The sequence below is a fragment of the Tinamus guttatus genome, unplaced genomic scaffold (genome assembly GCF_059628265.1).
Source record: "Tinamus guttatus ecotype Peru unplaced genomic scaffold, ASM5962826v1 Tinamus_guttatus_pri_ptg000814l, whole genome shotgun sequence".
NCBI lineage: Eukaryota > Metazoa > Chordata > Aves > Tinamiformes > Tinamidae > Tinamus > Tinamus guttatus.
The window spans coordinates 110,427-138,250 of record NW_028289348.1 but is presented as its reverse complement, the minus strand read 5'-3'; the positions used below and the strand labels follow the sequence as shown (position 1 = coordinate 138,250).

Here is a 27,824-nt window from a genome sequence, read left to right as displayed (position 1 = left end):
TCGGTAGCAGGGACCGGCCCCGTTCCTGCGCCCGCCCCAGGCACTAGGGGCCGCCTCGCTGTCTCCTGCTGGGTGGGACGGGGGCAGCTTCTGAGGGGGAGTCGTCGCCTTTCCAAGGCCGCTCCGAGGGGCGCGGCCCAGCTCCCCGTGAGGTCCCGCGCGGCGCGTGGGGGCGGTGCCAGGGCGGAGCCTCGCGCCGGCCGCGCCCGCCGCCATTTCGGGGGTTGTGGTGGAGGGAGGCGGCGCTGCTGGCGGCCGCGGTCGGTGCTTGCGGGCCAGGTGGCCATGTCGAGCGGAAGCGCGGAGGCAGCGGCAGGGCGGGTGGATGTCGCAGCCGCCTCCAGCTCCTCCGCGCCGCGGCCGAGGCTGCGTGCGGAGCAGGCGCCCCGCTATACCCTGGGGCTGCTGCAGACTCCGCGCAGCGCTGCCGACAGCGCGGGCGCCTTTTCCAGCGATGAGCTGGCGTGGGGCGGCTCCCGCAAGGGGGACCTCGCCCCTGGCCAGGTCCCCTCCGCTAGCAGGATGAGGCTGCCGATACCGGGAAGAGGAGGTGGGCAGAGGTGTCCCTATCTCGGCCTGCTTGTGTTTCTCTTTTGCCTCCATTTGCCCTTTCTCGTGGGGTTGGGCTGAAAGTCCTTGTGGAGGTGGCAGCAGCACCTATTCACCAATCTCTCGCTTCCTCAGAAGGATGCAAGTGTTTTTGGACCCTCCTAAACACACTTTAACTGTTTTTGGTTACCTAAACTATTTAGAAGTACCTGCTGGTTCATAAAGTGATTTGATTTGCATCCAGATCTTTGCCTTACTAGAATCCCATACCTTTTTTGTTTTGGTCTGAACTTGACTTAGAGTTGTCTTAAGTGCTGTTATCTGTGATGAGTGTTAAGAGTATCATCACGTTCTTACAGTAACGCTGGTACTTTATATAAAGCCTCCTCCCTCAGCGCACAGAATGTCCTCAGCAGCTTCTGCTGGCTTAGCCTCCATCTTGGCTGGCAAGGGGGAATGATTCATGTTGTATTTTCTAAATGGAACTATAAAAAGAGCAGTATATTGTATCATTTGCTAAAATGCATGATGAAGTAAAAGCATCCCCATTAGACATGGGTTGGGAATAACAGATACATGGCCAGTTGTGAATCCTAAACAAATCAGCATTAACCAAGTATTTGTTGATGGCTATATTTCTCTGGTCTTTAAAATTACCTTTTCCCGCATTTAGGCAGGATTCTGTGAAGTAACACCAAAGTCTTCAGTGGCTGCTCATAGTTGACTATGGGCACTTAGTCAAACAGGAATGACAAAAACTGTTGACTGTATTGTCTGTTTTCCTTGTGAATTCTTGGTCAAAGGCTAGGTTAACCAAACTTCTGCCGAAATCCGAGTCAATGCTACTTAAAAACAATACTTCTGTGTGACGATTCTGGTCTACACTAAAAATACAGAAGTATTAAACTAATGCTGTTTCTTTCAGAGGTCCCTCAGTGCTTTGTAAGATTTTTCTAACCTGTTGTTATCAATATTTTTGTACCAATCATGATAAAATTTCATATAATTTACAAGTCATCTAAGAAGAGTGCAAAAATACTGTGTCACATTGATCAATTTTTAATAAAAAGAATGGAAACATTTAGCTTTGCAGATCTTTTCGTACCAGAAATCTTCTAATTTTTAATGGTAAAAGCTCCATTTAGGCGTTATGTGTTTTTATTCAAATCACCTTTAAAAAGCAGTTATCCAAATTAGATTAGGATGAGAGGTTGGTTTACTTTCATCAAGTGAACTGAAATTCAATAAAAACCTTTAACAATATGTTGAAACTAAAGGACAATCAGAAAAAAAATGAAATTCGGCAGAATTTTAAGATACAGGTCATTTTTAAGATGCAGGAATAAGAGAAATTACATATTAAAAACATATTTTGAGTTACTGTATGAGATTCGTGAGTTGGACTCCATGAATTCAAAATATCATTCTTAGTGGAGGAGCTTTTGAATCTAGCTCTTATTTTCTTCTATTAACTTTTTATAAAAACAGCACCCAGCATCTTAAGAAAAAAAGACTTTCTAAACTTTGAAATTTTTGTAAAGACATTGTGCTATTTCAGATATGGATTTTAAAACTGATGGAGAAATGCAAGATAGAGTCTACATTCTTTCAGAGATGGAGAATTCACGAGAATATGAAATTATGCCTTGTAAACTACCTTCTATCATATTGTTTCAGAACAATAACCTAAATGAGGCTTTCCATAGCCATTGGAAATAGTGTCATTATAGAAAATGACCTGTTGATACAGGCTGATTTTCAAAGCCAGATACTAAAATTTAGTAAGGAAGATCTTTTACTAAGAAAAACAAAGCTTTTGGAGATATTTTCATGTATTGCACTCATAAAAAACAGATGCAGATGTCTTTTTGCAATTAAATTATATGACTTAATGTATTTGTTCCCCAAAGCTGTGTGTTGTTTGTGGATTTTTCTCAGAATCTTATTTTGGAGACAAAAGTTCTTGTGCAGAAGACGTCAGCGCTGTGAACTTCACGAGTTCTTCTTCATGGGGCTTGAACAGCACATCTATAAGAAAAACACCCCTCTCTTCTGCTAGATCTCTTTGCAAAAGCCATACTCCTCTTACGGGACATTCAGGTAAAATTGATATTCTTACAGGAAATCATCTTTTATCTGTAACATTATTTTCCTAAATGTACTGTATTTTTAAACATGCTGCAGTGAAAGTACTGAAGTATTTTCAAAACACAAAGCATAATGTTCATTGTTTTAAAATGTGAAAGATACATACCTTAGAGAAAAATACCATTATAAATAACAAATAGATACATCTTTACAAATGCAATCCCATCAGTTATTTTTGTTCTTACAGAAATTTTTGATATAGCTAAAATTGGTGTATTTTTTTCTTAAATAGCCCAACATTTAGTTAGTAAGTGGTTTTCTGTTGTGACTAAATGAAAGAGCCCAAATTATGAATAGTCATATTGCTTAACAGAGTTTCTTTTGAGGCCTGTAATGTACATTGTACATCAGATACCATGATGTAATTTTCAAGGTTCTTGACATTGGTTTTATGGAATTTATACTGCAGTCCTAGAAAAGAAGCACTTCTTAAATTGTTGAAGGTTACTGACAGTAGGGATACAGGGGAACTCATAGGACAGTTGTTTGTTTGTTTGTAATTCTCTAGAAGATAATTTGTTCAGTGTTTCATGGGCAGTCATATTGCGGTGCCTCTCGTGGACAAAGTTGCGTTATGGGGAAGCGGTGGTGTGGTGCACATCTGTATGCTCTGGTACACTGCAGCAACAGGAGTCAAAATCCATTCACAGATTTACCATGTCAGTTCAGCCTTTTGTGACCGTGCAGGCTATTTTTGGTGATTCTCTAAACTGAGTAAATTCGGAAGAAATCACTTCAAAAGCACCATTTATCTGTTGCGAGTAAGACTAGTAATTAGATTGCCAGTTACTACTGAGTTTAATTTTTGTCTTTTTATTGCAAAATTTGAGTAACTTGAACTTTGTAATTTCCTACAGTTTTTCTGATGCACTGTTTTCTTTGTGACTGCTTAAAGAGATCGGAATGACCATGACCTTGAAACATACAGAGCAGGTTTCTCTGGTCTTACACAATCTGAGGATGAACCAAAATCACATCTTCTGTTTCATCTGATGCGATGTCTGTGTATGTTTGTGTATACCTGTGCACATACGCAGTACTTGTGTTTGTGTATTTGTTTATACCTGTGGTGTTGTATGTGATGTTATCTGGTTAATCTTTCATTATTCTGTTTTGTTGAAGAGAACATGAGGGCATTGCATTTGGAAGAATATTGGTCGTTCACAACCGATTTTTAGAGTGTGGCAAAAACTGAAAAAATAAATACTTCTCAGGTAACATTTGCAGTGTAATTACTATGCTTAATTGAAAAGCACCTACAACTACTTTTCGCTGATGCTAAAAGAATAGTAGTACTGTGGTCGGGTACTGATCATGGGGGAAACCATGGAGTGTCCTGGGTAGCACATGCAGAATAGCAATTATTTTTTTAGTAGGCCTCAGAAGAAACTTATCCATGTGCTGTTGTTGGCATCTTATGGGATTCTTTCTTGGATTAGTTTTGATTCTCTGCATACAAATTGAGCATACCCAGAGGAAAATGACAGGTTTGGTGTATTGCATCTTTTCAACAGGATCATCGTATTGCTTTCAGAGAACAATTTCTCTGTTTATTTTTAAATAACTAACTGCTCTAGCATCTGTGATAAATGGATAAAAGATGGATAAAAGGATGATAGTAAGGTAGAAGGGGAAACATAATCAAGTGCTGGCTACTTTGTTAGTGAGTTTGCTAAAAGAAAAGAGAGTGATGAAGATACCACTGTGTTTGATGAAAGGATTGAAATGGTGTCACAAAAGAAGCAGGATGACTTTTTTTTTCCCCTAGCAAATAAACCAAAACATTCAGATTCTTTGAGAGTGCTGGGATTTGCCAATATTTTTTTTTCTTCCAAATTGCTTACTATACCAATAAATATGTTTACACAGTCAAAATCCAATCTGCTATTCACGTGTTCTTAAAAGCATAAATACAGCTTGTGTTTCTTTAAGTGCATTTTGAATACTTAAGACTTACTTAAATGATTCCATTATTTAATGATTTTTATAAAATCTTATGTGAATTTGAGAAGGATTTGTTCAGGATCAAGGATTTGTTCAGGTCTGCTAATATAAGGTTTTGATTTGTCTTCCATCTGAATGTTAAGGTGATTCAGATCACAAACACTTTCCTTGGTTTGTCTGAAGAATTATGCCTAAGTAATATGTAGCAACTACTTTCTATAATGTCATAATTATTCCAGTGTTGCTCAGCAAATTATATTTTAGTGTGCCAAATATTCTTTCTGTTTTTTTATTACCTACTTTAGTGAAATGAAGAGATGATTGTTTTCTGCATTTGAGCTTAATAGAAATTCACATGTGAATATGTATGACTACTGTGTTATTTTTACAGCACATTTTCTCATTTGAGCAGCATGGACACAAAGTCTTGGATAGTGTGAGGAAAAAACAAAACTCAAAACAACAACAGCAACAAATTAGTAATTTCTGCAATAGAATTTAGAAGACTGCAATATCAGGATATGGAAAAAAAAAAAAAACAGAGACAATTAAAGAAGCCCTGTATACATTTTTTGTTCATTTGCCTTTCTTCGATTAAAGGAAATAATGATCTCAAAGTTGTATTTCTCAAGTTGAGTGTACCAAAGAAAAAGTGCATGACCCCTGTTTTTCATTTAGTTAAATATCTTGTTTAAGATGTGCTGTTACTTACAACAGTGATTCTCAAATAACGGAGCATAATTATATGTTGGAAATCACGCACTGAAATTAAATGAAAAAGAGACTAAGAAAATGAGGTTTAGGGTGTGCAAAAAGGGAAGTATTAAATGTTAAGAAGCTGTATGATAGTTAATGTTTACAAAGGGAGTCTTGGAGAGATCGCTGGGTATTTGAGGGAGACGATGAGATTAGCTAAGTTCATGATGGTGTTTGGGGAGCTTTGAGCCAAACATGTTAAAAATGTTTTCAAGTATGCCATATATGTATATTTCAAAATCTTTTTGTGATTTTAGCATTAAACCAGATGAAACTTAACAAACAATTACAAATTTTGTTTCCCTAATTTGGTGAAAACTCAACCATCTTTATCAGAGTTATACTTTTAATGAAATTTTAAATTACAGTATTTCTCTATAATTCATACATGTTTTTTGAACTAGAACTGATAGCATCTTGAATTTGAAGAGACAATTATGTAATAATGACTATATCTATTAATCTTTCTTATTTAGTACACAAAACAGTGTCTCACAAAGTGTATTCACACCTGTTACAGAAATTAATTAATTCTGATCACTTTAGATGAATGCATTCAATCCTCACTTTAATGGAAGAGTACAGGGGCCTTACTTTTGAAAGTGTGCCTTTTCTATATGGTGCAGCAAATAAGGAGTTTAGCAATCCAGATTGGGAAGAACTGAATATGTGCAACTGTTTTACAGTTACATCCTCATCTGCAGTCTCTGCTCATACCATTGCATCAGTTATTGTAGCTGTAGTAGAAGGGAGAGGACTTGCCAGAGGTGAAGTAGGAATGGCCAGCATTGACTTAAAAAATCCTGAGGTGATACTATCACAGTTTGCAGACAATACAACCTATGCCAAGGTAAATTTGCATAGATACATTGCTGTATACTTCCCAGGCCACTTACTCAAATTTTGATTTCTAAAAAAGCGTATGAGCAATTGGAAATTAAATATTTAGTCCTTAGGAAAAAAAATCTCAAAGAAGAAAGCAAAAAGTTACAGAAAATGTGTAATAGTGAAAATGTTTTAAAGGATACTGTCTTCTGTATACCGTTTGTCAGATTTTAAAAAACTAAGGAGAAAGCATTATGGTAAAGAATAGTGCGTTTGCATTATATGAGAGCTGGATGTCCTGTTGTGATAAGAGCTGAGAAATAGATGGTAGTACAACTTGGAAGTATTTTTATTGGGTAAAACAACTCTGACAGCACAATTATGTAGATACATTTTTCTGAAAGCTTGTTACTGATTTTTAAAGTCGTTTTGATAAAGCTCACATTATTACTGAGAATAAAAGGAATTTTGCCTGTTGTAGTCTCAGGGTTAAGAATTGTACCATTTTCAGTGGTGCCCAGCAATAGCATGTGAGGCAACAGGGGCACATAGTGAAACACAGGAAGCCCTGTCTGAACATGGGGAAAAGCTCCTCCCTGTGCGGGTAGCAGAGCACTGGAGCAGGTCGCCTGGAGAGGTGGTGCCGTCTCCTTCCTTGGAGACAATTCAGAAGCCGCCGGCCGCGCTCCTGGGCAACGTGCATGAGGGGAACGTGCTGGAGCAGGAGGCTTGGACCAGATGGTCTCCTGATGTCCTTGTCAACCTGACCATTCTGGATTCAGGGGTTATGCCATGAAATTTGTGTTTCCCCAGATGATTTGTGATTCACTATTTTGGCCACTCCCCTTCACCTTTTCTCTCTATCCCCGCTCCTTGTTTTCCTCTCTCTTTACCTCATCTGTTGGGAAAATATGGGTCCTTCTCCCATAATAACCATGGAATATTATTTTGATTATTTATCTCATGCTTTGAAAGAATGGTAAAAATTTATTTATATAAGTTAATTATATTTTACGTATGGTACATATACATTAATATGGAAAGTAGCAGAAGATTTGGTCTTTGTTCACAGTATTGGAACTGATTTAAAATAAAAGAATTTGGTAGTTCTTTTTTTCTGATTTTATAGTGTAAAAATATTTGATGTATATAGGTTTTTTACTGAATGATTTGACCTTTTTTATTTTTTTTACTCAGGTTATCACTAAACTCAAGATTTTAACACCACTAGAAATAATAATGTCAAATACAGCTTGTGATGCAGGGAACACAACAAAGTTGTTCAGTCTGATAACAGAGCATTTCAAGGTAAGCTGTTAATTTTTATTCCATATTTTAGAGCTCATGTTGACCATTGTAATGCAATTGTTCCTTTGGGAGTATTCTACAAGTTCTATAAACTTCAAATGCAGTCAGATTTTGTGTATTTCCTGGCCTATTTTTACCATGGTAAAGAATAATACAAATGCAGCTCTTAAATCTTTAGAAAAATTCTGACAATTACATAGATAAATTGTTTTCTGATTAAAGTAGAAGGTTTTGATTTTGCAGCATGGAAGTAATTTGAATAATACTGCATCTTAAAAAAGATTAGATTTTTTTTTTTTCATTTGCTCCTTTTTTGTTCTCTCAACCCAAAAAATAGCCGGGATTAATGTGTCACAGCGTAGAAAGAAGAACACCCGCAGGATGAGAAAGGATGAGCCATATTAAATATATGAAATTTATAAGTTTTAAAGCCTCAGAACTTTTGAAAGATTGTATTACAATACCACTTGTTTCTGTGTTTCCACTGTTGATAACTTCTTTGCATACAACCTGTTATACTTTCTGACCTCTCCCTCCTTTTTCTTGCATAAATTGCTCACACTTGCGCAAATGCACTTACATTAAACTGTGTATTTTTATTTCCTATTGACCGCTAACAGCTTAATAATGATTTCTTGGACTTAAAACTTGGAAGGCAGAAACTACAGTTCCAATGTCAATGTCTATACTAGAAAACAACTCGTCCCTGAAAGTCATCATTTTTAACTGAATCTAGGATTAAATCTAAATTTTGGATTTTAGAGAGTTTTTTTGGCTAGAGATTTTTTCCTTTTTTTTTTTTTTTTAATCTGTTTACCAGGGAGTAACAAAGATTACGGCAGGACTTTGATGATTTGTCTTATGCTAAATTCTAAAAGATTTCTGCAAGACAGATTGCTGAATCAGTGGTAGATTTTATTGGAAGTTTATATTCCTAGGAAAAAAAAAAGTCTATGTGACCAAAAAAAAAAAAAAAATCTTGGTGACATTTTCAACTATTTGCTTTTTTCTTCCACCTTCACAGAATGTGAATTTTACAACAGTTCAGAGAAAATACTTCAACGAAACAAAAGGGTTGGAATACATAGAACAGTTGTGTGCATCTGAATTTAGCACCGTTTTCATGGAGGTTCAATCAAAGTATGTTTAAATAAGAAAAAAATCTTTCTGTGTCCAGAAGTTTTTAATGACTTTTTCCATATTTATTATAAACTTATGACTTACTACATTATTTAAGAGTGGAGAGATCTGAATAGAGTTGGCTTTTTATTTTGCTGTCCGATGTTTCTAATCCATCTAGCAACTTAAAAAGCCTGTGAAGTGTTCTTGAAATTTCATAATTCTCCACTTTCCCTTTTCGTTCTTCCCTTAAAAGTAATATATACAATTTCTTTTTTTTTTTCATACTGACATGAGTACCTATAGTCCTTATACCACCATCACCTTATGTAGTGATATTCATTGCCCTGACCTTTATTTCAGTTCATGTCTAACCAGTAAATATGTAAATACAGAATATCATTTAAATAGTGCAGGATGCAAGGTGTATGGGGGCTCATATATCCATGAATATTTGATCTGAATGCATGTGCGCTATACTTGGGTAAAGATATACCTTTTTAAAAAAATTTAAATCGCAAACACACTGCATGTTCAGTGCTGTCAATTCCAATGTTGTCCAGCAAGAGTGTGAATGTAATTTCTGAAATGTATTGCATAGTTTTGTGCTACTTAAATAGAACTATTCAACATTCATTAAGGGTTGTTACTCTCTCAGGTACTACTGCCTCGCAGCTGTTGCAGCTTTGCTAAAATATGTTGAATTTATTCAAAATTCAGTGTATGCTCCAAAATCCCTCAAGGTGCGTTTCCAGGGTAGTGAGAAAACAGCAATGATAGATTCATCATCAGCGCAAAATCTTGAACTAGTAACTAATAACAGAGATTCTCGGTAAGAATATTTAAGTTGGGCAAATATCATCTTTAGCTTTTTTTTTATATATATAAATTTGTTTCACAAAGTTCCAAGATGTGTATGTCGGAAACTGGCCATTATATTGTTTCTGTGTGACAGAACTAAATTCTCATTCACACCTCTATTTTTTTTAATAATTTACCTGGAGAAATGCATTACAATTCAGTGCAAAACTTAGAGCACAGAAAATCTTACAAGTGAACTGAGGAAAGAATTGCTAAATACTAGATATATGATAGCTGCACAGTCAATTTACATTTCTTTTTGCATATCATTCCAATTCCTAAGTGATGCTGAAGCCAAATTTCACATGAAAGAGAACATTTCTGCAAGAAGTTGCTTATGCCAAAGTAATTTCTATAACTGTAGTTATGTCCAATGTTGCATTTCATTGCATGGCAGTTGTCCACAATGAGAACAACACTTGGAGCGCTTCCTTCACCAGGAGTTACTGTCCTTCTAGGCGGAAGAAGTTGCGAAGCTTCCTTCCGCTGTACTTCTACACTTCGGTCACAAAGAGAAAGGCTTGAACTTTCACAATGGTGGCTTTCACCTTTGGAAACCCAAACTTGAAAAGTTGGTTATCACTCTAATGTTAAAAAGAGGAGTCTGTGAATTTCCTTCTTCTTCCAGTACCGTTCTATAGCAACTTTCCACTTGGAGAGGATGTGTCTTCCTTAATTTCCTGTTACTGACTTTTTTTTTTTCTTTCTCCTCTCTCTCTTTCCTTTTTTTTTTTTTTTTTTTTTTAAAAAAGTTATATGTTGTTTGTATATTTGTCAGACCTGCAGAAGAAGTAGGAGGTGATAGTAGTTTATTTCTGCTCATCTGTCATCTAGAATCATAGAATCATAGAATGCTTAAGGTTGGAAGGGGCCTCTAGAGCTCTTCTAGTCCAACCCATGGTGGGTGCACATGCAGGGTCACCTAGAGCACGTGGCACAGGACTGCGTCCAAGCGGGTTTTGAAGAGCTCCAGAGAAGGAGACTCCACAACCTCTCTGGGCAGCCTGTTCCAGTGCTCTGTCACCCTCACTGTTAAAAATTTTTTCCTAAGTTCCTGTGGAACTTTTGGTGTTTCAGTTTGTGGCCGTTACCTCTAGTTCTGTCGGTGGCCACCAGCGAAAAGAGCCCAGCACCATCCTCCTCACTGCCTCCCTTGAGGTACTTCTAGACACTGCTCAGGTCCCCTCTCAGCCTTTTCTTCTCCAGGCTGAACAGGCTCCCTCAGCCTCTCCTCACAGGGCAGATGTTCCAGGCCCCTGATCATCCTCGTAGCCCTGCACTGGAATCTCTCCAGCAGCTCCGCATCCGTCTTGTACTGTGGGGCCCAGAGCTGGACACAATGCTCCAGATGTGGCCTCAGCAGGGCTGAGCAGAGGGGCAGGATCACCTCCCTCGACCTGTTGGAGACGCTCTTCTTAACGCACCCCAGGATCCCATTGGCCTTCCTGGCCACGAGGGCACATTGCTGCCTCATGGTCACCTTGTTGCCCACTGTGACACCCAGGTCTTTCTCTGCAGAGCTGCCCTCCAGAAGGTCAGTCCCCAGCCTGTACTGGTGTCTGGGTTTATTCCTCCCTAGGTGCAGGACCTTGCACTTGGCCTTGTTGAATTGCAGGTGGTTTTTCACCGCCCAGTTGTCCAGTCTGTCCAGGTCCCTCTGGATGGCAGCGCAGCCCTCTGGGGTATCAGCTACTCCTCCCAGTTTTGTGTCATCGACAAACTTGCTGAGGGAGCACTCTGTGCCTTCATCCAGGTCACTGAGGAATAAATTGAACAGGACTGGACCGAGGACTGACCCCTGGGGGACCCTGCTAGCTACAGGTCTCCAACTAGACTCTGCACCACTGATCACCACCCTCTGAGCTCTGCCATCCAGCCAATTCCTAATCCACCTCACTGTCCACTCATCTATCCCACACGTCCAGAGCTTGCCCAGGAGGATGTTGTGAGGGTGTCAAAAGCGTTGGTGAAGTCGAGATAGACAACATCCACCGCTCTCCCCTCATCTATCGAGCTGGTCATTCCATCATAGAAGGCTATCAGGTTAGTTAAGCAGGATTTCCCCTTGGTGAATCCATGCTGACTACTCTTGAGCACCTTCTTGTCCTTCACGTGCCTGGGGACAAGGCCAGTATGAGCCGCTCCGTCACTTTTCCAGGGACGGAGGTGAGGCTGACTGGCCTGTAGTTGCCTGGGTCCTCCTCCTTGCCTTTTTTGAAGACTGGCATGACACTGGCTGTCTTCCAGTTCTCTGGCACCTCCTTTGTTCTCCAGGATCTTTCAAAGATGATGGAGAGCAGCTTAGCTATGACCTCTGCCAGCTCACGCAGAACTCTGGGGTGCATCCCATCAGGGCCCATGGATTTGTGGGTATCGAGTTTCCTTAGGTGCTCTCTGACCCAATCTTCCTCTACCCAGGGCAAGTATTTCTCCGATATATCTTCCTTTTTCTGCTCCATAGGTACATTTGTAATTGTAGGAGGTCATCTCTCAAAGAGAAGTACTCTCAAAGCAATATTTCTGTGAGAGCTGCTCCTAATTCCACAGAGAAAGGAGGCCATAAGAGGAAATGAGCAATAGAAAACACTTGTCAGCTTCTCTTTTAGCATTTATCACTGCAGACATTCTGCTGACCCAGTGGCAGGTTTGAATTAGACTGTGGGCAGCATCATCATTGCATAGGTCTTACCCCTGAAGCATTAAAGCATATCAGATATTAATAGAAAGATTTTAATATAGACACCAACCAAAAGTATCTAAATGTGATTCCTCTTCCAGTATTCCTCCTGGAGGAGTTGGTCTCTCTACTGTAAAGGGAAATGAGCCCTCAGTGGCTTAAAGGTAGGCAATGTATCCGATGTAGAGTTTCCCTTCCACATTTAGTATGTTTATATGATTGTAGTCTTTCCACTGGCTACCTCTCAAGCAAAGATTTTGAAGATTTAATGTTTTAAGACTTTCTAAATGATGTATTAGATGTAACTATTTAAGACCTTTATTAAAAAATAGAAATAAAAAATCCATGGAAACTGATATAATGTTGGTTAATATTAGATTAAATTACTTCTGATTTCCTAAACTACTGGAGTTAATATACATCGTAAATAGGAAGGTGTTAAACATCCTGAAAACTAACTTCAAATTTATAGGATACTTTCATCTGAAAATGTCATATGCTATTTATCATCTTTATTTTTGTGAGTGTCTTTTTTACACATATTTTGTTTTGAAAGGAATGGTCATACGCTTTTTGGTATCCTAAATTACACGAAAACTCCAGGTGGAAGTCGAAGACTTAGGTCAAATATCCTGGAGCCACTACTTGATGCTGAAACAATTAACACAAGACTGGACTGTGTGCAAGAATTACTCCAGGATGAGGAGCTGTTTTTTGGTCTTCAAGCAGGTAGTAGTTTGTACTTGAATAAATAGTTAAATTCATTTTTAATCTTATTGATAATTTGTGAAAATGCACAATATGAATCACCAGATATTTATTGAGATGTCAGGTGACTTTTAAGTTTTTGGAGTCAGCATTTTATTTTGTTAACACATTTATTCTGTGGTAGTAACCTTTTTCTTAAGTATTTTGCTAAGCAAATTGAGCTTCTCTGATAAATTGGATAGTATGGCTAGATATGTACAGTGTTCTGTAAGTGTAGACAAGAAAAGTTTTTTATGGGCAGTTCGGTTGTCAAAGTCTTTCTTTTCCTATATTTTCTTTATTGTGTTGTCCGTGGGAATATTCTTAGCTTTATTATTCTCTAGATACTTTGAAAACTGCTTTACTTAAAAATATATCATTGAATTAGTGAAAGGTATGTCCACCAGTATAACAGTCTCTGCATTCTTAAGGATGGGAAGTATAGTCATATAGCTATTTTTTTTTAAATATTGTGGTGAACAAAACTGTTGCTAGGTAATTGTGTGCATACTTTTAAACTAATTTGCTAATATAATTATATTTCAGTTAAACTTCTGATCTGTTTACTTTTGTTCTGCAGTTATCTCAAAATTCCTGGATACTGAACAGCTACTTTCAGTTTTGGTACAAATTCCAAAGCAGGATACAGTATGTTTCAAAATATCTCTTAATCAGTTATCTGAAGAGAATATGCAATATATAAATGTGATATCTGTGTATGTGTGTGTGTATATATATATATGTATATGCCTGATGTTATAAGAAAAAGGTCGCACTTCAAAAAGACATGGTATGATGTCATAATGTACTAAGAGTATATCTTTCTTCACAGCAGTGGAAAATTTTCGTGAGAGAATGTTAGAAAAAATGGGATTTGCTTTAATATCACATTTATTTCATGCAAATTGGACTTCATAAATGTTTTATTTTTCATCAGTCCCCGTGTTTATTCATCCTATTCATCATATATGTACATCCTATTCATTAATGCTTAAAGGATTTTTTTTCACATCAGCATGAAATGAAAAAATGTATAGGAGAAAAAAATGTATATGGGTGACAGAGCCCTGGAACAGGCTTCCCACAGAGGTTGTAGAGTCTCCCTCTCTGGAGATCTTCAAAATCCGCCTGGATGCCACCCTGTGCCATGTGTTCTGGGTGTCCCTGCTGGAGCAGGGATTGGGCTAGATGGTCCTAGAGATCCCTTCCCACCTCAACCATTCTGTGGTGCTGTGAGAAATCTATTTCTTATCTTCGGAAGTTAATATGATTTTTGATAGCCTAAACAAAATCAGGCATCTTTCCTATTAGAAATACTAAGAATTTGTTAGTATTTTATGTAATATAAATCAACAGAAATGATTCCTTATAGTCTGAAAAGAATAGATGCTTCCCCTTTGAAGTCTTTCAAGAAATCAGCACAGATGGAATCTTTCACCTTGAATCTCATGCTGTTGTATTTTTAACCAGGCAACAGTCAGAAACCTCATAAAGTAGAGGTTTCTGTTCCTTCAGTGCACCAACATTTCTTTGTTAGGCTTGCAGTGACCTTCTGTTCTTTGCTGGTTCATAAAACAAAAATCACTGAGGCTGTCTTTTCTAGTAACTACTGGCATGTTTCAGGGAGAGATATTCCTGTCATCAGAGCTTAGCTCTTATATCAATTAGGATTAACATATGAGATAGAAATATCAAAACAGTAAAAAACAGTAAATGTCACTGATTAGTGGCTCTTGATGGAGAGTAGGCACAACACTGCTACAATGTGTTTGAGATAACCTCAACTTCTTTGCCTCGGCATCTTGTAACACTCCATTGTAGCTAGTGCTGTTGAGGCTTATCCCTTGTTTGTTTTATGCCAGTGTAAAGATTTATGACTCACCTTTTGCTTCCGTCTCATACTGACTTATCTGCTTAGATAAATGACTTGTTCAATGCCAGTTAAAGAAGTATGATGCAGTGTCCAACAGGACCCTCATACAGATAAATCTGTCTTAAGATGCACTTCAAAAGCTGAATATTTACTCTGCTTTCCTTGTAGAGGTCTGTAACATGAAAACTCTCTCAAAACTAACTCTGTGACTTTGATGAAGACTTGTCAGACTGAATTCATTTATATATACACATGACACTATGCACTAAGCTTTAACTACAGTGTTTTCAAACTTGAATAGTTCCAATACAGCACAGCTAGAGTAACCCATTCAGTATGTTCAGAGGTCTTTTTTTTTTCACTCACTTCCTTTTTTTTTTTTTTTTTTTTTCTTCCCACTGTTCGTAACAATTTTCATTGAAGATATTCCACCACTCAACAGATGAGGTGCTGAAACCTACAGATTCAGGCACTGAAAGTGTTAGTAGTGTGTTGGAAGGGAGTATTCTGTCTTACTAAAAAGGACAATCAATTGACAATCTCCATGAGATGTCTTGCTTGAAAAAAGTATCTATGAAATCAGGTAGTCCTTCTGTGGAATCTGCATGTATAAGTAGATCAAAGGTATCTGGACGAAGAAGCACGTTTCCTTAAAAAAAAGTCTTGTCTCAGTCATGAAGGATCCTTAAAGGCTAGATAAATATCCAGCTTTTGGAGGGAAATGCAAACCACCATTTCTGAATCACTTCATCACCCATTTGAAGAATATGTTTAATGAATGGTGTTCCTCGTGAAGTTCCAGACAATGGTCTAGATATTACCTACTACTCCTGTCAGAGGAGTAGTAGGTAGACAGAAGACATCTTTTTTCTTTTTCTTTTTTTTTTCCTCTTTTTTCTTTCTTTTTTTTTTTTCTTTGTTTACTTGTTTCAGCTTGCTTGAATTTTCAGGAAATACAAAAATTAACATTTTTCACAGTAATACATTGTGTGCCCAAAACCACCTGCTTATCTAAATTTTCATGCTTTATATGTCATCAAAATATGACTGTGGGCAAATTGTTGTAAAGGAGAGGCTTACATATTTACATGCAATTATAATATTGCTTACTCATTATGTTCACTATTATGCATGCTCAGGGGAAGGGTCTTCACCTGGACAAAGGTCTTTTTGACCTATGGGCATGATTTTTCATATCATAGTGAAGACAGTTTTCTTAAGAATACAAGGATCCTGCCTTTTCTTGTGAAGTTTGCAGTGTGTGAAAACCACTCCAATTTTAAAGGGCAGCTCCAGGCTGTCCATGTTAAAAGAATGCTAGCTCTGTTCTACTGACAAGTTTCTTCCCATCCTACCAAGATAGAGGGGAAATCTGTTCTACTTAATTTTAAACACGGTGAATCATCCTACCACATAATTCATGCTAATCCTACAATATAATTCATTTTAAGACAGCTTGAGTTAGCCTAGTGTTCTCACTGTCAATCTCTATTATCAGTGCATATGTGTGAAAAGTTACTGTTCAGCAAATTACCACAATTGGCAATATAAATTCAGGTGCACACTTTTAAGTAGTTATGTGTCAGATTGTCAAAGGAGTGGTTTAGCAATTTTAATTAAAATTTAAAGGATAAATCTGATAAAATTATACTGAGAGTTCTGCTCATTCTTAAATTTCTTCAAACAAACAAGTGTACAAATCCCTTCAACTTTTGTAAACTTTTTGAACAGGTTAAAACTGCTGAATCAAAAATAACTAATTTAATCTACTTGAAGCATACGCTAGAACTTGTAGAGCCTCTAAAGGTAAGCCTTTTCTTTTTCCCCTCTGTATAAAGTACAGACCAGTTAGTCTTTATTTTAATGCAGTCGTTATATTTACTTTATAACTTGCAGAACACAATACTGTCAACATAATCCATACTAACTCTTAAGCTACTTGAAAACATGTTTTGAGTCCATCCAGTACTCTAAGAAATGGATTCTTATGGTACCGGAATAACTAGTTTCGTTACAAATATTTAGTGGAATGTCCTGCATGACTTCTGTAAGGTGTTCATGCAACTGCTAGTAAGCCTCAATGAATCTGAAACCTTACAGTCTTTTGAAAGGAGTGTGAAATTAAGTAAATATTTGTATTCATATTTTAATTTTCAACAGGCTGCTTTAAGAAACTGTAGCACGCCTCTGCTAAAAGCATACTACAGTTCCCTCGAAGATTCAAGGTATTACAGTATTATTTTAGCTGGTATGCTAGAAACTTTCATCTTCCTTGCGGATGTCTGTAAGATCAAGCATATTACATCTTTGTTTATTTGTAGTTATAGCTGTAGCTTTTTTGTTTCACGTAAATGCAGATAACTTAAAACTATTTTTCAACTAATATAAGCATAGTGCATAAAGCAAAATAGAAAATTATCGGACATATTGCAGTTGCTGAATAACAATAAAGATTTGTTAAATTAAGTACTCAAATAGAAAACATTATAAAAAGACAGAATTATGGGCTTCTTTGAGTCTGCATAATAATGCCAAAAACAATTCTGACCCATATTTGAGAAATAACTCTCTTGCAAAAGACTTGAGTGACGTTTTATATCAGATTTCAGTGTACTCATACTTTGTTCTGAGGTGAAAAAATCACATGCTTATTCTAACAACACAGGTGTATTTGCTTCAGTTATCTGTAGTACTGTTTGTAATTTCAGAATGATAATGGAAATACAAATCATAAAGTATTAAGTAGTTAATTTAACTGGTGATGCAACTAATATTCCAGGTTTGGAATTATACTTGAAAAGATAACAGCTGTAATTAATGATGATACACGGTATACAAAAGGATGTCTGAATATGAGGACCCAAAAATGCTATGCTGTAAAGCCAAACGTCAATGAATTCCTTGATATAGCTCGTAGAACATACACAGAAATTGTTGATGACATAGCAGGTATGTTTTGAAATTCAAAATATATTGCGTCTAGCATGCAGGAGATACACAATCAGATATATTATGAAAATCTTCTCAGATGAAAGTGACTGAGTATTAGTATAAATTGATTGTCATTGGTGAGTAATTGAAATACATTTCAGGCATTTACAAGTATTTTCCATTTGTACATAAAAATTCTCATTTTTTATTTAAGTGGGGATAATCAGTTAGGTTGTGATTCCTTTATTTAAAATTTTGGTGCTCCTTATCTTCTAAAAATGCACAGAAAATTTATTATCGCAAAATTATTCAATTTAAAATATTCTGCCTAAAGTTCTACCTTCTTGAATGAAAATATTTGACTATTTTCTTCCTTATATTTTAAACAGTCTCGATATATCTGTAGACTGCTTTTTAACCAAGCTGTTAAGAGCTGGAAAGAATAATGCTAGGAATTTTAGCATAATGGCTGCTGGTGTGGAATAATAACCTTATTGTTTTTCATTAAGTGTCAGATAAAGGTCTGGAACATATCTTTTAATCTTTTTCTTGTAGTGTAAAATGTTGATGTACAGCTGAGTAATTCCTTAGGTTACTGTTTAATTAGGAAAAAAAAAAATTAACAAGCTTTCCGAAACTTCATCTCTAATATGATCTGGGGTCCTGTTCACTTTCTGCATGGTACAGAGAGAAAAGTATAAGCATTATTCTTTTTTATTTCCTAAGCCTTTCAAAATTGGTAGCTGTGTTCCCCTTGTCTGTTTTCACTGCAGCCCACATGTTTGCAAAAGGGATTCTTGTCTCTTTTCGTTTTTACTAGATTAAACTCTTAAGTAACTTAGACTGTGATATCCAGAATGGCACAGCTTGCTCTTCTATGTCGTGAGTGGTTGGAACATCAGAAAGTGGGCAAGCTTAGACAGAAGAATGAGCAGCAGGGAAATAGCGCAAAGTAACCCTGTCTTTTTCTGCCTGTAGTCTGTCTGTTCATTAAATATTATCTGAAGCTCTAGGACGCTTCCCTTTCGATAGCCCAATCTACCTGGGAGTTGGTCAAATGTAAGGACTGCTTTTAGTAAGAATGCACGACTGGTCTTACAGGGAACTTTTTCCCAGTAGGCAACCCGATTTTATAATATTATTGAGCTCTTTTAACTTCACAGAAGCCCACTTTTAAGACCTTTTGACACGTTATATACCTGACACCTTCAACATATGAAGTATGTTTATTTACTGATGCAGAGATGTGCATGTATATAACTAATTTTGATCAAACCTTTATCTGTGGTACATAGGTCTGATAACACAACTTGCTGAAAAGTACAATCTACCAATGAGAACAAGTTTCAGCTCTGCTCGTGGATTTTTTATCCAGATGAATGCTGATTGTTCAGTATTACCCAATGGCCAGCTTCCTTCAGAGTTTACAAAGGTATCTGCACTAGAGCTATTTTGTCATAATATCTTTGTATAACAAATGTATATAAGATGTACATAAAACATTAACAAAATGTACATTATAAAATAATATATCAATAAAAATAACTTAAGCGAAGATGCTTAGAAATAAGTGAGGGTGTATATTTTGGTATGCTTTTATACCTACTCTATTTATAGTTAGCCTTAATATAGTCAGAAAATGTGCAATTATAAATCGTATATCCTGCTGATAACTGCATTCTCTTGGATTGAATTGAATTTGAATTGAAAAATTCTTATTTTTTCCTAGATAAATTTTTATTTAAAATGAGACAGTAATATTTGCTTATTGTTCCCAGTTTGGTTTTTCGAGAACTGGTTATATGGCAAGTTTTGATTGTTGGTTTGAATTTCCTGCAGATCACTAAAATGAAAAACACATACAGCTTTACTTCAGCTGACTTAATAAAAATGAATGAAAGATGTCAGGAATCCCTCAGAGAAATTTATCACATGACCTACTTGTAAGAGCATTTAAAACTGTTTAATGTTTAGGCTAATTGCATTTATTTTCTATTACCGGCTAATTACAAGTTTGCTTAACCTTATCTTATTGCTAAGCTATGGTCACTTACAGAAACAATCTGTGACACTAATCGGGTATAAATCTGGAGAGAAAAAATAACGTGAAATGTGTGGCATATTGTGTATGTTTACAGATATTTAGGCCTTTATCAATAGAGGTATCTTTCACATTTAAACACATTTAATCGGTTAATCTTTCACATTAAATTTCTTTGAGGTGAATTATCTACACAAAATGACACAATGTATATATTAATTTTATAATGCAGAGTCACTTTTTTAACTAGTTCCTTGCATTTACAGCAGAACAATTTCTACGTTTTTGTCCTTGGTGCATGTTTTTTACATCTTACACTATCTATACAGTAAGACTGTATAGACCAGGTCTAATGTTGCATGTTAATTTTATGGAAACTCATTCTAGAGACCATGTGGTTTCATTAGTAACATGAAAGCCTAAGGGAATTAGTCACATACGTACTAACATTTGAGATGCCAATTACAAGAAAAGATTCCACAGTTAAATTTTTATTCCCTTTGTGAAACTTTGAGTTGTTGATATTTGAGCTATGTGTCTGTGGTATAAGATCTTAATATGCTTCAAAGAAATTTACACATTTGCTTGGATCTGACAGATGTTGATTGCATTTTGTGATGTAACTTTCTGTCCAAATATATGTGGTAGTAACATTGTTAATTGTTATTTTATTTCTGTAAGTCGTATAAAGTGGCAAAATGTACTGTGTAAACACTAAGTCTCATTGCAGAATAGTATGTAAACTACTCAATGAGATCTATGAATATATTCACTGCCTGTACAAGCTATCTGATATTGTGTCAATGCTGGACATGCTGCTTTCATTTGCCCATGCCTGTACCCTGTCTGACTATGGTAAGTTTCTTCCTTCATTCTGTCATAGACCAGATAAAGACACTTCTGTTGGAGAATATTTCGACTGCTTTTTCTTGTTTTGTAATAACTACATCAGTGTAATTTATTTTTCTGTTTCTCAGTAGGCTCCTGCTCTATTTGGCTCTAGTATGCATTTCAAGTTTTGTGATTGTGTTCTTTCTGTATCCATTAATTGAAATTGTATTCTGTCATTTAGCTGCTATAAGCCTTCAAAACCAGTATCTTTTCAATATATTCTATTCAAAAGCATGAAGTCTCTAAATATTTGAGTTTACAGTTCTGTTCCCATAGGACACAATTATAATCAGGTGAACATTAAGTATATACCTGAGGGCAAAATAAGTGGCTATCTTTACCTGCTTCAGCTAGGCATTTTGGAGAATCACCCTTCTAAGGAATCCAGGATCACATGCTTACTTATGTCCTACTTCCATGCCTATTGTTTATGTCCTGCCTCAGGGATTCTGTTGTATTACATCGTTGGGTCATCCCGCTTTCCCAGTCCAGTTCTGCAAAGTATAAGCATTCCCACAGTCTAAACTTAATGCTGACTTAAGATGCTTGCACATAGATACTGATCTAGATACTGATTCAGGCCTGGAAGCTGTTTCAGCAGGAGATAACTAGCTCAGCACTACTGATGCAGCTATGAAACTTCCAATGTAGGTTTTGCCTTTGTAGTATGGAACCTGTGAATCCTCATGCACTATTGAATACAATCACAACAAGTAACTGACATGTTCCCATGCATTATACTTTTTCCCGTCCAATGAATGGAGCATGATCTTTCATCAGCAGTAGTAATATGGAGACCAAAGCTGCTCAGCTTCTGCCAGGAATCTGCACCTGTGCAGAATTGCCCATAGCATGCAGGCATGTGTGTATCACCCAAAGAAATGACTGTTTTGTAGCTTATGGTTCCCTTTGAGACTTGACTTCCCACATCATGAAATGACTAAATGCAGGCATCAGATAATTAAAGCTGCCCAGTCTTTAAACTTGAAAAGCTGCATTTTTTCAGTTTTAAATTTAACTGAATTTAACAAACTTTCTGATTTATAACAGTCTGTCTCTGTTAGCCTGGGGTATTGCAATAGAACTAGAGAGAGAGGAGGCATAAGGAATTAATGGAGAATAAAAAAATGTATTCTGCCAGATATATTTGTAGATAGTCCCTGTATCGCATGAATCTGTATAGGTATGTCATATGCCCAAATTAGCAAAATGATAAAATATTAACAAAAAAAAGAAAACAATGCTACTTCGTTGTTCTCCATTTTTATATAATAAAGTTCTTACATAATAGTAACAGATACATTTCATGACCCCTGTGTTTCGCATGTTCAGATTCTACTAGTTTATAAAACTGTGTTTCAGATTTCCAGTTTAAATTCCTTTTCAAGTTTCACTCTTCAAATCTAGTGTATTACCGGAGTCCTATGGCGGAACACAGACATGAAAGGAATGTTGGTGTGTTTTTGTACTAGTCATGAAGACTTATATGACAATCATCATCTATACTTGAAAATTGTTCCTAACTCAAGTGTTTCATCTTTGATAATTTGGTAATAACAAATAGTAATTTCTCAGTGGTTCTTAAAAATCTGGCACACGTAAATATATAGATGTGTATGTGTATGTATCTATATATAATTTTATAAGCAGTGTTGCTGACTAGAGGAGTAAAAATCAGGACTTCAGATTTTTACTTCTCTTCTGCAATAATGACTTTATTTCAGAATGTACCAGTTTAGTAACTTAAAGGTTTCCACATTAAATCTGTAATATTTTATGTTCTTCTCATTTAGTTCGTCCAGAATTTACAGATACTTTAGCAATCAAGCAGGGATGGCATCCCATTCTTGAAAAAATAGCCGTGGAAAAACCTGTGTCAAATAACACGTATCTGACAGAGGGTAGCAGTTTCATCATTATTACAGGGCCAAATATGAGTGGAAAATCAACATATCTAAAACAGATTGCTCTCTGTCAAATTATGGCGCAGATTGGTAAGCAGCAGGTTACTATATCAGTGATCTTTTGCAGTACTCTTATAATAAGTCTTCAAGTTTAAAATAATTTACAAAGTTGAATGATTTGGCTCTGAGGGTAATGTTCTCTCTAAACAGTAGCAGGTAATTTTTCAGTCCTTCTGCTCCTACTAGCTGTTGTGTTGCTGACGGAGGCCGTTGAAAGGTTTGGGGTCCTCATGCCCCTGGCCCTTGTGTCATCTGTCAGCATTCACTGTCCATCTTAGCAGAAGGTTACCAGTTGTGTGCTTTTTCTCTTTGGAGCACCCTAGTTCATGCTTACTTGATGGTGTCCTGGAAGCATGCCATTCAAGCTAGATAAAAAAGGAATAAACTTGAGTGCGTTTCAGTTGTATGGAGACATATGCCTATGGCCAAGCAGAGCTTATCCATTAACTACTACATCAAAAAAAAAAAAAAAGTAATAAAAACTGCAAAGCTCTATCAGTAAAATTATAAATATAAAGTAAGTATCTGTAAAGTCTAACTGTCTAGGACATATCCTTGTACTCAACAACTACTTCATGATTTTACCTTAAAGTATTGCAGGAGAAAGATTTCAATATGCTGGCCCTTGTTGCCTTGATTAAAACTACTTATTAGGGGAGAGTAAAATTGATACAGGATGCACTTACAGACCTAATCCCTAATAACTGCAAGTTCTTCAGGAATCATACTCGCGAAAGATAGTCTTGTATTGAGTTAAGGAGCTTGTGAAGTCTTTTGGCAGGCTTGCTCTTTTAGTTAGTAAAATTAGCAAGTCTCAAAATCTGATAAATCAATACCAGTCTTGGATTATGAAAGCAGGATTTCCTGGAGTTAGTGCTCAATGGCTAAAATGGAAATTAATCCTGGAGTTTGTTCTAACTTGAGCATCCCTTTAGACTGACAGCTTCAAGCATACAACATCATAAAGTTTTCCTGATAAATTTATTTAATCCTGGTATCTATACTATTATTTTTCGTATAAAGCAATAGTAGAACACATCTTAAGAAACTTCATAGCGTAAATTTAATTCTCTGAAGTGCATGAAGACAAAATGCTAAGGTGATTTATGTCCCACTGACATAGTCAGAGAAACCGGCATTTGTCAGACTGATAGGAGAAAACTTTTACTTTTTTTCTTTTTTTTCTTTTCCTTTCTTTTCTTTTTTCTTTTTTTCTTTTTTTCTTTCTTTTTTTTTTTTTGGCAGGTTCTTACGTCCCTGCAGAATATTGTTCTTTTAGAATTGCAGAGCAAATTTTCACCAGAATAGGTATGGATGATGATATAGAAACAAATGCATCTACATTCATGAAGGAAATGAAAGAGGTACTAAGCATTGCTGTTACAGAGTTCGAGGCCCATTTTTACTATTAAACTGATAGAAATTATACTACTTTCCACTAAAACAGTGTACCTTTTAAAAGTGGTCAAAGATTAAGTTAAATTTCATCCAAGTAACACAATATATTCCTGTTAATATCATTTTAAAAGATGTATTTCTAGCAATGATGATAAACTAAATATTTTCCTAGATAACATATATCATACAAAATGCTAATGACAAATCACTCATCATAATTGACGAACTCGGAAGAGGTACCAGCACTGAAGAAGGTATTGGCATTTGTTACGCTGCCTGTGAATATCTGTTGAGTTTGAAGGTAATTGTGTAAAAAAACACATAAAATAAAGGTTGCAAGTATTGCATCATACTGAAAGTAAATACACTTTTTTATATGCAGTAATATTAATTTTGTAAATATTTCTTGCCTAATATTTTAGTCTGTAAATAGTAGGAATTTCAGCAAAAGAGGAAAAAATGCTGACATAGACTGTTGTTCTGATCGCTGAGTCTTTACAACTTGTTTGGAAGTTTGCTTTCCTATTTTGGGAAAAACAAACAAAAAAAATCAATCTGTCCAGTTTGGCTCAAACAGTAGAGCATTACATGCTTGAATATTAAAGGCAAACCTCTTCACCTGGCTGTTATCTTTCTAAAATACAATAGTAGTTCCACACAACTTAAAATTTGGTTATACAGAAGTTGGACACTTTTTGAGAAAAGGGGAAAATGCTTTTATATGGATTGGAAATTTTGCCTCTTTACTAGCTAAATGATCTGTCTCACCCTGTTGTAAACTTATGGAAGTGCTTCAGTTTCTTGGAGTTGATACTGAGTAATTTTGTGTTTCAATTTAAAAAGCTTGATTTTTTATATATATATATAGCTTGCACTTTAGGCTAAATGTAGCTTGAGAAATGAATCAGTCTTCTGAAAATCATTTGGTCATTTGTTTTGTAAGTATCAGAAATTTCTCATTACTTCTGTTTTTTTTCTCTTCTCTTAAAAAAAAAGAGTAGGAGAATCCAGAGTCAGAAAGGAATATCCTTGCCAATTGTGCAGTTAAGCTAACTGCTTGTATATTCACCACCCAGTCTAATTTCATATTGAAAACAAAGGACCTAAAAAGATAAAGTTTGTCTAAAATCTAAGTAGTTTGTAATCATTTATTATTTTATTATGGCATGCTTATGTTCACAGCATTTAGTAAATGCACATAGAACTAATTCCTTCAGGTTTTTAATTTGTTAGTGATTTTTGGTAATTTAAAAATAGCTGTTGGAAGTTTTGGAGGAAGACTCTGACATCTAAGATCATTTAATTATCTACTGTAATTTATGACAAGATAACTTTCAAAAATAAGACTTTTTTTTTTGTCTTGTTTAGGCATTTACATTGTTTGCTACACATTTCCTGGAACTATGCCATATAGATGCTTTATACCCCAATGTGGAAAATTACCATTTTGAAGTGCAACATGTGAGAAGTAGTGTTGGAAATAAGGAGAAAATTGCTTATACTTATAAACTCTCTAAAGGATATACAGAGGAAAAGAACTACGGTAATAGATTACATTATGACTTCAACTTAATAAAGATTATATAAGGCATCTTCAGTTACTGGGCATCTAATGTTTTTTGACTGACAAGTTTCTCCTGAGTTTGAATCTCTCTTGCAGAGTAACAATGGCAGACCTATAATCTGCTCCAAATATTTTTATGCTTTTAAGCAATCATGTAGGAAAATATTTGGGGGTAGTATGGAATACTTGACTGAAAGATCTTTTCACTGCCAAATTTCATGTGGTGTCTGCAGCAGCTTTATCTACCACATTTGAATGAGTTTAGCCATTGTGAGCACACAGCATTCGAACTGCTTTCTTCTTTGCAAATGGAAAAACTGAAAGTTCCAAGGAAATTTAAAGCAACGAGTGCTGAGTGTCATTATTCCAGAACTCTGTCTTGTGTTTGTCATAAACACTCATGCACAAATTAAGTAAAACTTTGCCTTTTTGGATTAGCAAAAAGGAAGCAAATTTCCTTAAAAGTGACATGAATTTAATGTCTGTCAGTCTAAATCTATTTTCAATGGATGTACTGAAGTGTCAGTGCTCTCAGGAAGGAGAGTTTGCTTTTCAATTCAGAATAAATTGTACAGAAAACTGTACGGATTAAATGATTATGGGCCAATAAAGCAATGATTGGATGGCAATAAAGCATAACTAAGAGTTTTAAAGAGCTATAGAAATTCCCATATTTCCAAATGCTAAAATCTGTAGTTGGATCCTTGCTGTAGGTAATATTTAATCAATAGTAAATTGGCTACAGATGATTTTTACAATCCTGTGATAACTGGCTTATTCCAATTATTGTAGTCAAGGCTGAATTAATTTCAGACTAAACATGTTTCTTTCATCAGAATTATCATTCTGCGTTTCTTCAGATTTGGTAACATGTTTAATTTCAGACAAGCTTAACTCAGGGAAAAATGGCAGGTTTAGAAATTAGTCTCTTTAAAAAAAAAAAAAGAAAAGAAACTCAGTGTTGCTGCATTTTCTTTATCTTAGCTGAACAAAGCTAATAAAGTATGTAAGGTTCCCTTGAACCTTTTATGCTTTAACCTGACAGTATTAAAGCACCTGATGAAGCATAAAACTTCCTCTGAACAGTCAGGGCCATGGGCTAAAGAAAAAGTACTATTATTTTAGGCAAGAAGCAAACATTTTACATAAGTCTTTGACTGGTTATCTGACAGTTTGGCTACAGGCAACAGAGTAAGAATTCGAATATAGCAGCCATTTTCACTGGATGTCAAGATTTAGTGGAGAACTCATTTAGCCCAATCTTAATACTTTGTCACTTTGCTAAATGAAAAAAAAAAATATTAGTTAAAGAGTAACTTCTTGTGGAAGTGTATTTTAGAGGCAGTATTGCAGCAGAGTAGATATCATGTTTCATAAATAATACTGCTATTAGAATTACTTAGTACAGATACCAAGAGAAAATGTATGAAAATGTATTTTTTAACCAAAAAAATCACATTTGATAAAAACAAGTTAATCACACCAGGGGAGGCAGGGGAAAAGGAAACAAAACCATCAAAAATAACTTCTGTCTTTTATATGTTTAGGATTAAAAGCTGCAGAAGTTTCCTCTCTACCACCAGCAATAGTTTTGGATGCAAAGGAAATCACAAACCATATTGCAAGACAAATTTTGGTATGTAATTTATAATACTGAAATTTAGTCTTTAAAAAGTCCAGTATATTTTCATTATTTCTAAGAAGATAAAGGATACATACTGCCAGTGCTTTTATGCTAATATAAATTATCAAGGAAGTAAAATTTGCATTTCTGGAAACAGTTGTAAGAGATTGTATTGAAGCTTGCTGCCAGATGACAGCCAAAAGATGTCCTTAAAGTCAGTGAGTATTGAGAGTAATTTTTTGTAGATACTGTATAAATCAGCAGATCAGTAATGGGCCAGAAAATAGCTAGCACAAATATTTTGACACTAGAATGCCATAGATTCCATATTTTAATGCATGTTTTTGTTTTTAAGAACAGCATAGACAGAAAAGCACTCCTGAGACCATGAAACAGAGAGTTGTGTATCATTTAGCAATGAGATTGGTCCAGACTGCCAGAAATTCTCGACTGGATCCAGACAGCTTGCGAATATATTTGAGAGGCTTGAAGAAAAAATACGAAGCCCGCTGTCCTGCATCTTGAGCAAGTAATAAGCAGCAGTAGTGTGTAATTAACAGTAATATGCTGTTGCTCTAATTCTTTCGATAGCAAGATGAATCAG

The 27,824-nt window shown here is 36.0% G+C and overlaps 1 protein-coding gene across 1 annotated transcript; it reads left to right on the top strand.

Annotated features, from left to right (window-relative positions):
- Positions 1–285: 285 nt before the first annotated feature.
- MSH4 (mutS homolog 4) lies at positions 286–27,824 on the top strand. The gene is made up of 20 exons (XM_088537563.1): positions 286–550; positions 2,488–2,649; positions 6,084–6,247; positions 7,420–7,530; positions 8,555–8,670; positions 9,308–9,481; positions 12,744–12,916; positions 13,515–13,582; positions 16,539–16,613; positions 16,968–17,032; positions 17,587–17,756; positions 19,034–19,170; positions 19,578–19,681; positions 20,510–20,634; positions 22,464–22,664; positions 23,880–23,998; positions 24,205–24,333; positions 25,401–25,575; positions 27,144–27,232; positions 27,581–27,824. The coding sequence occupies exons 1-20, from the start codon at positions 286–288 to the stop codon at positions 27,743–27,745; spliced, it is 2,787 nt and encodes a 928-aa protein (XP_088393689.1). The 3' UTR covers positions 27,746–27,824.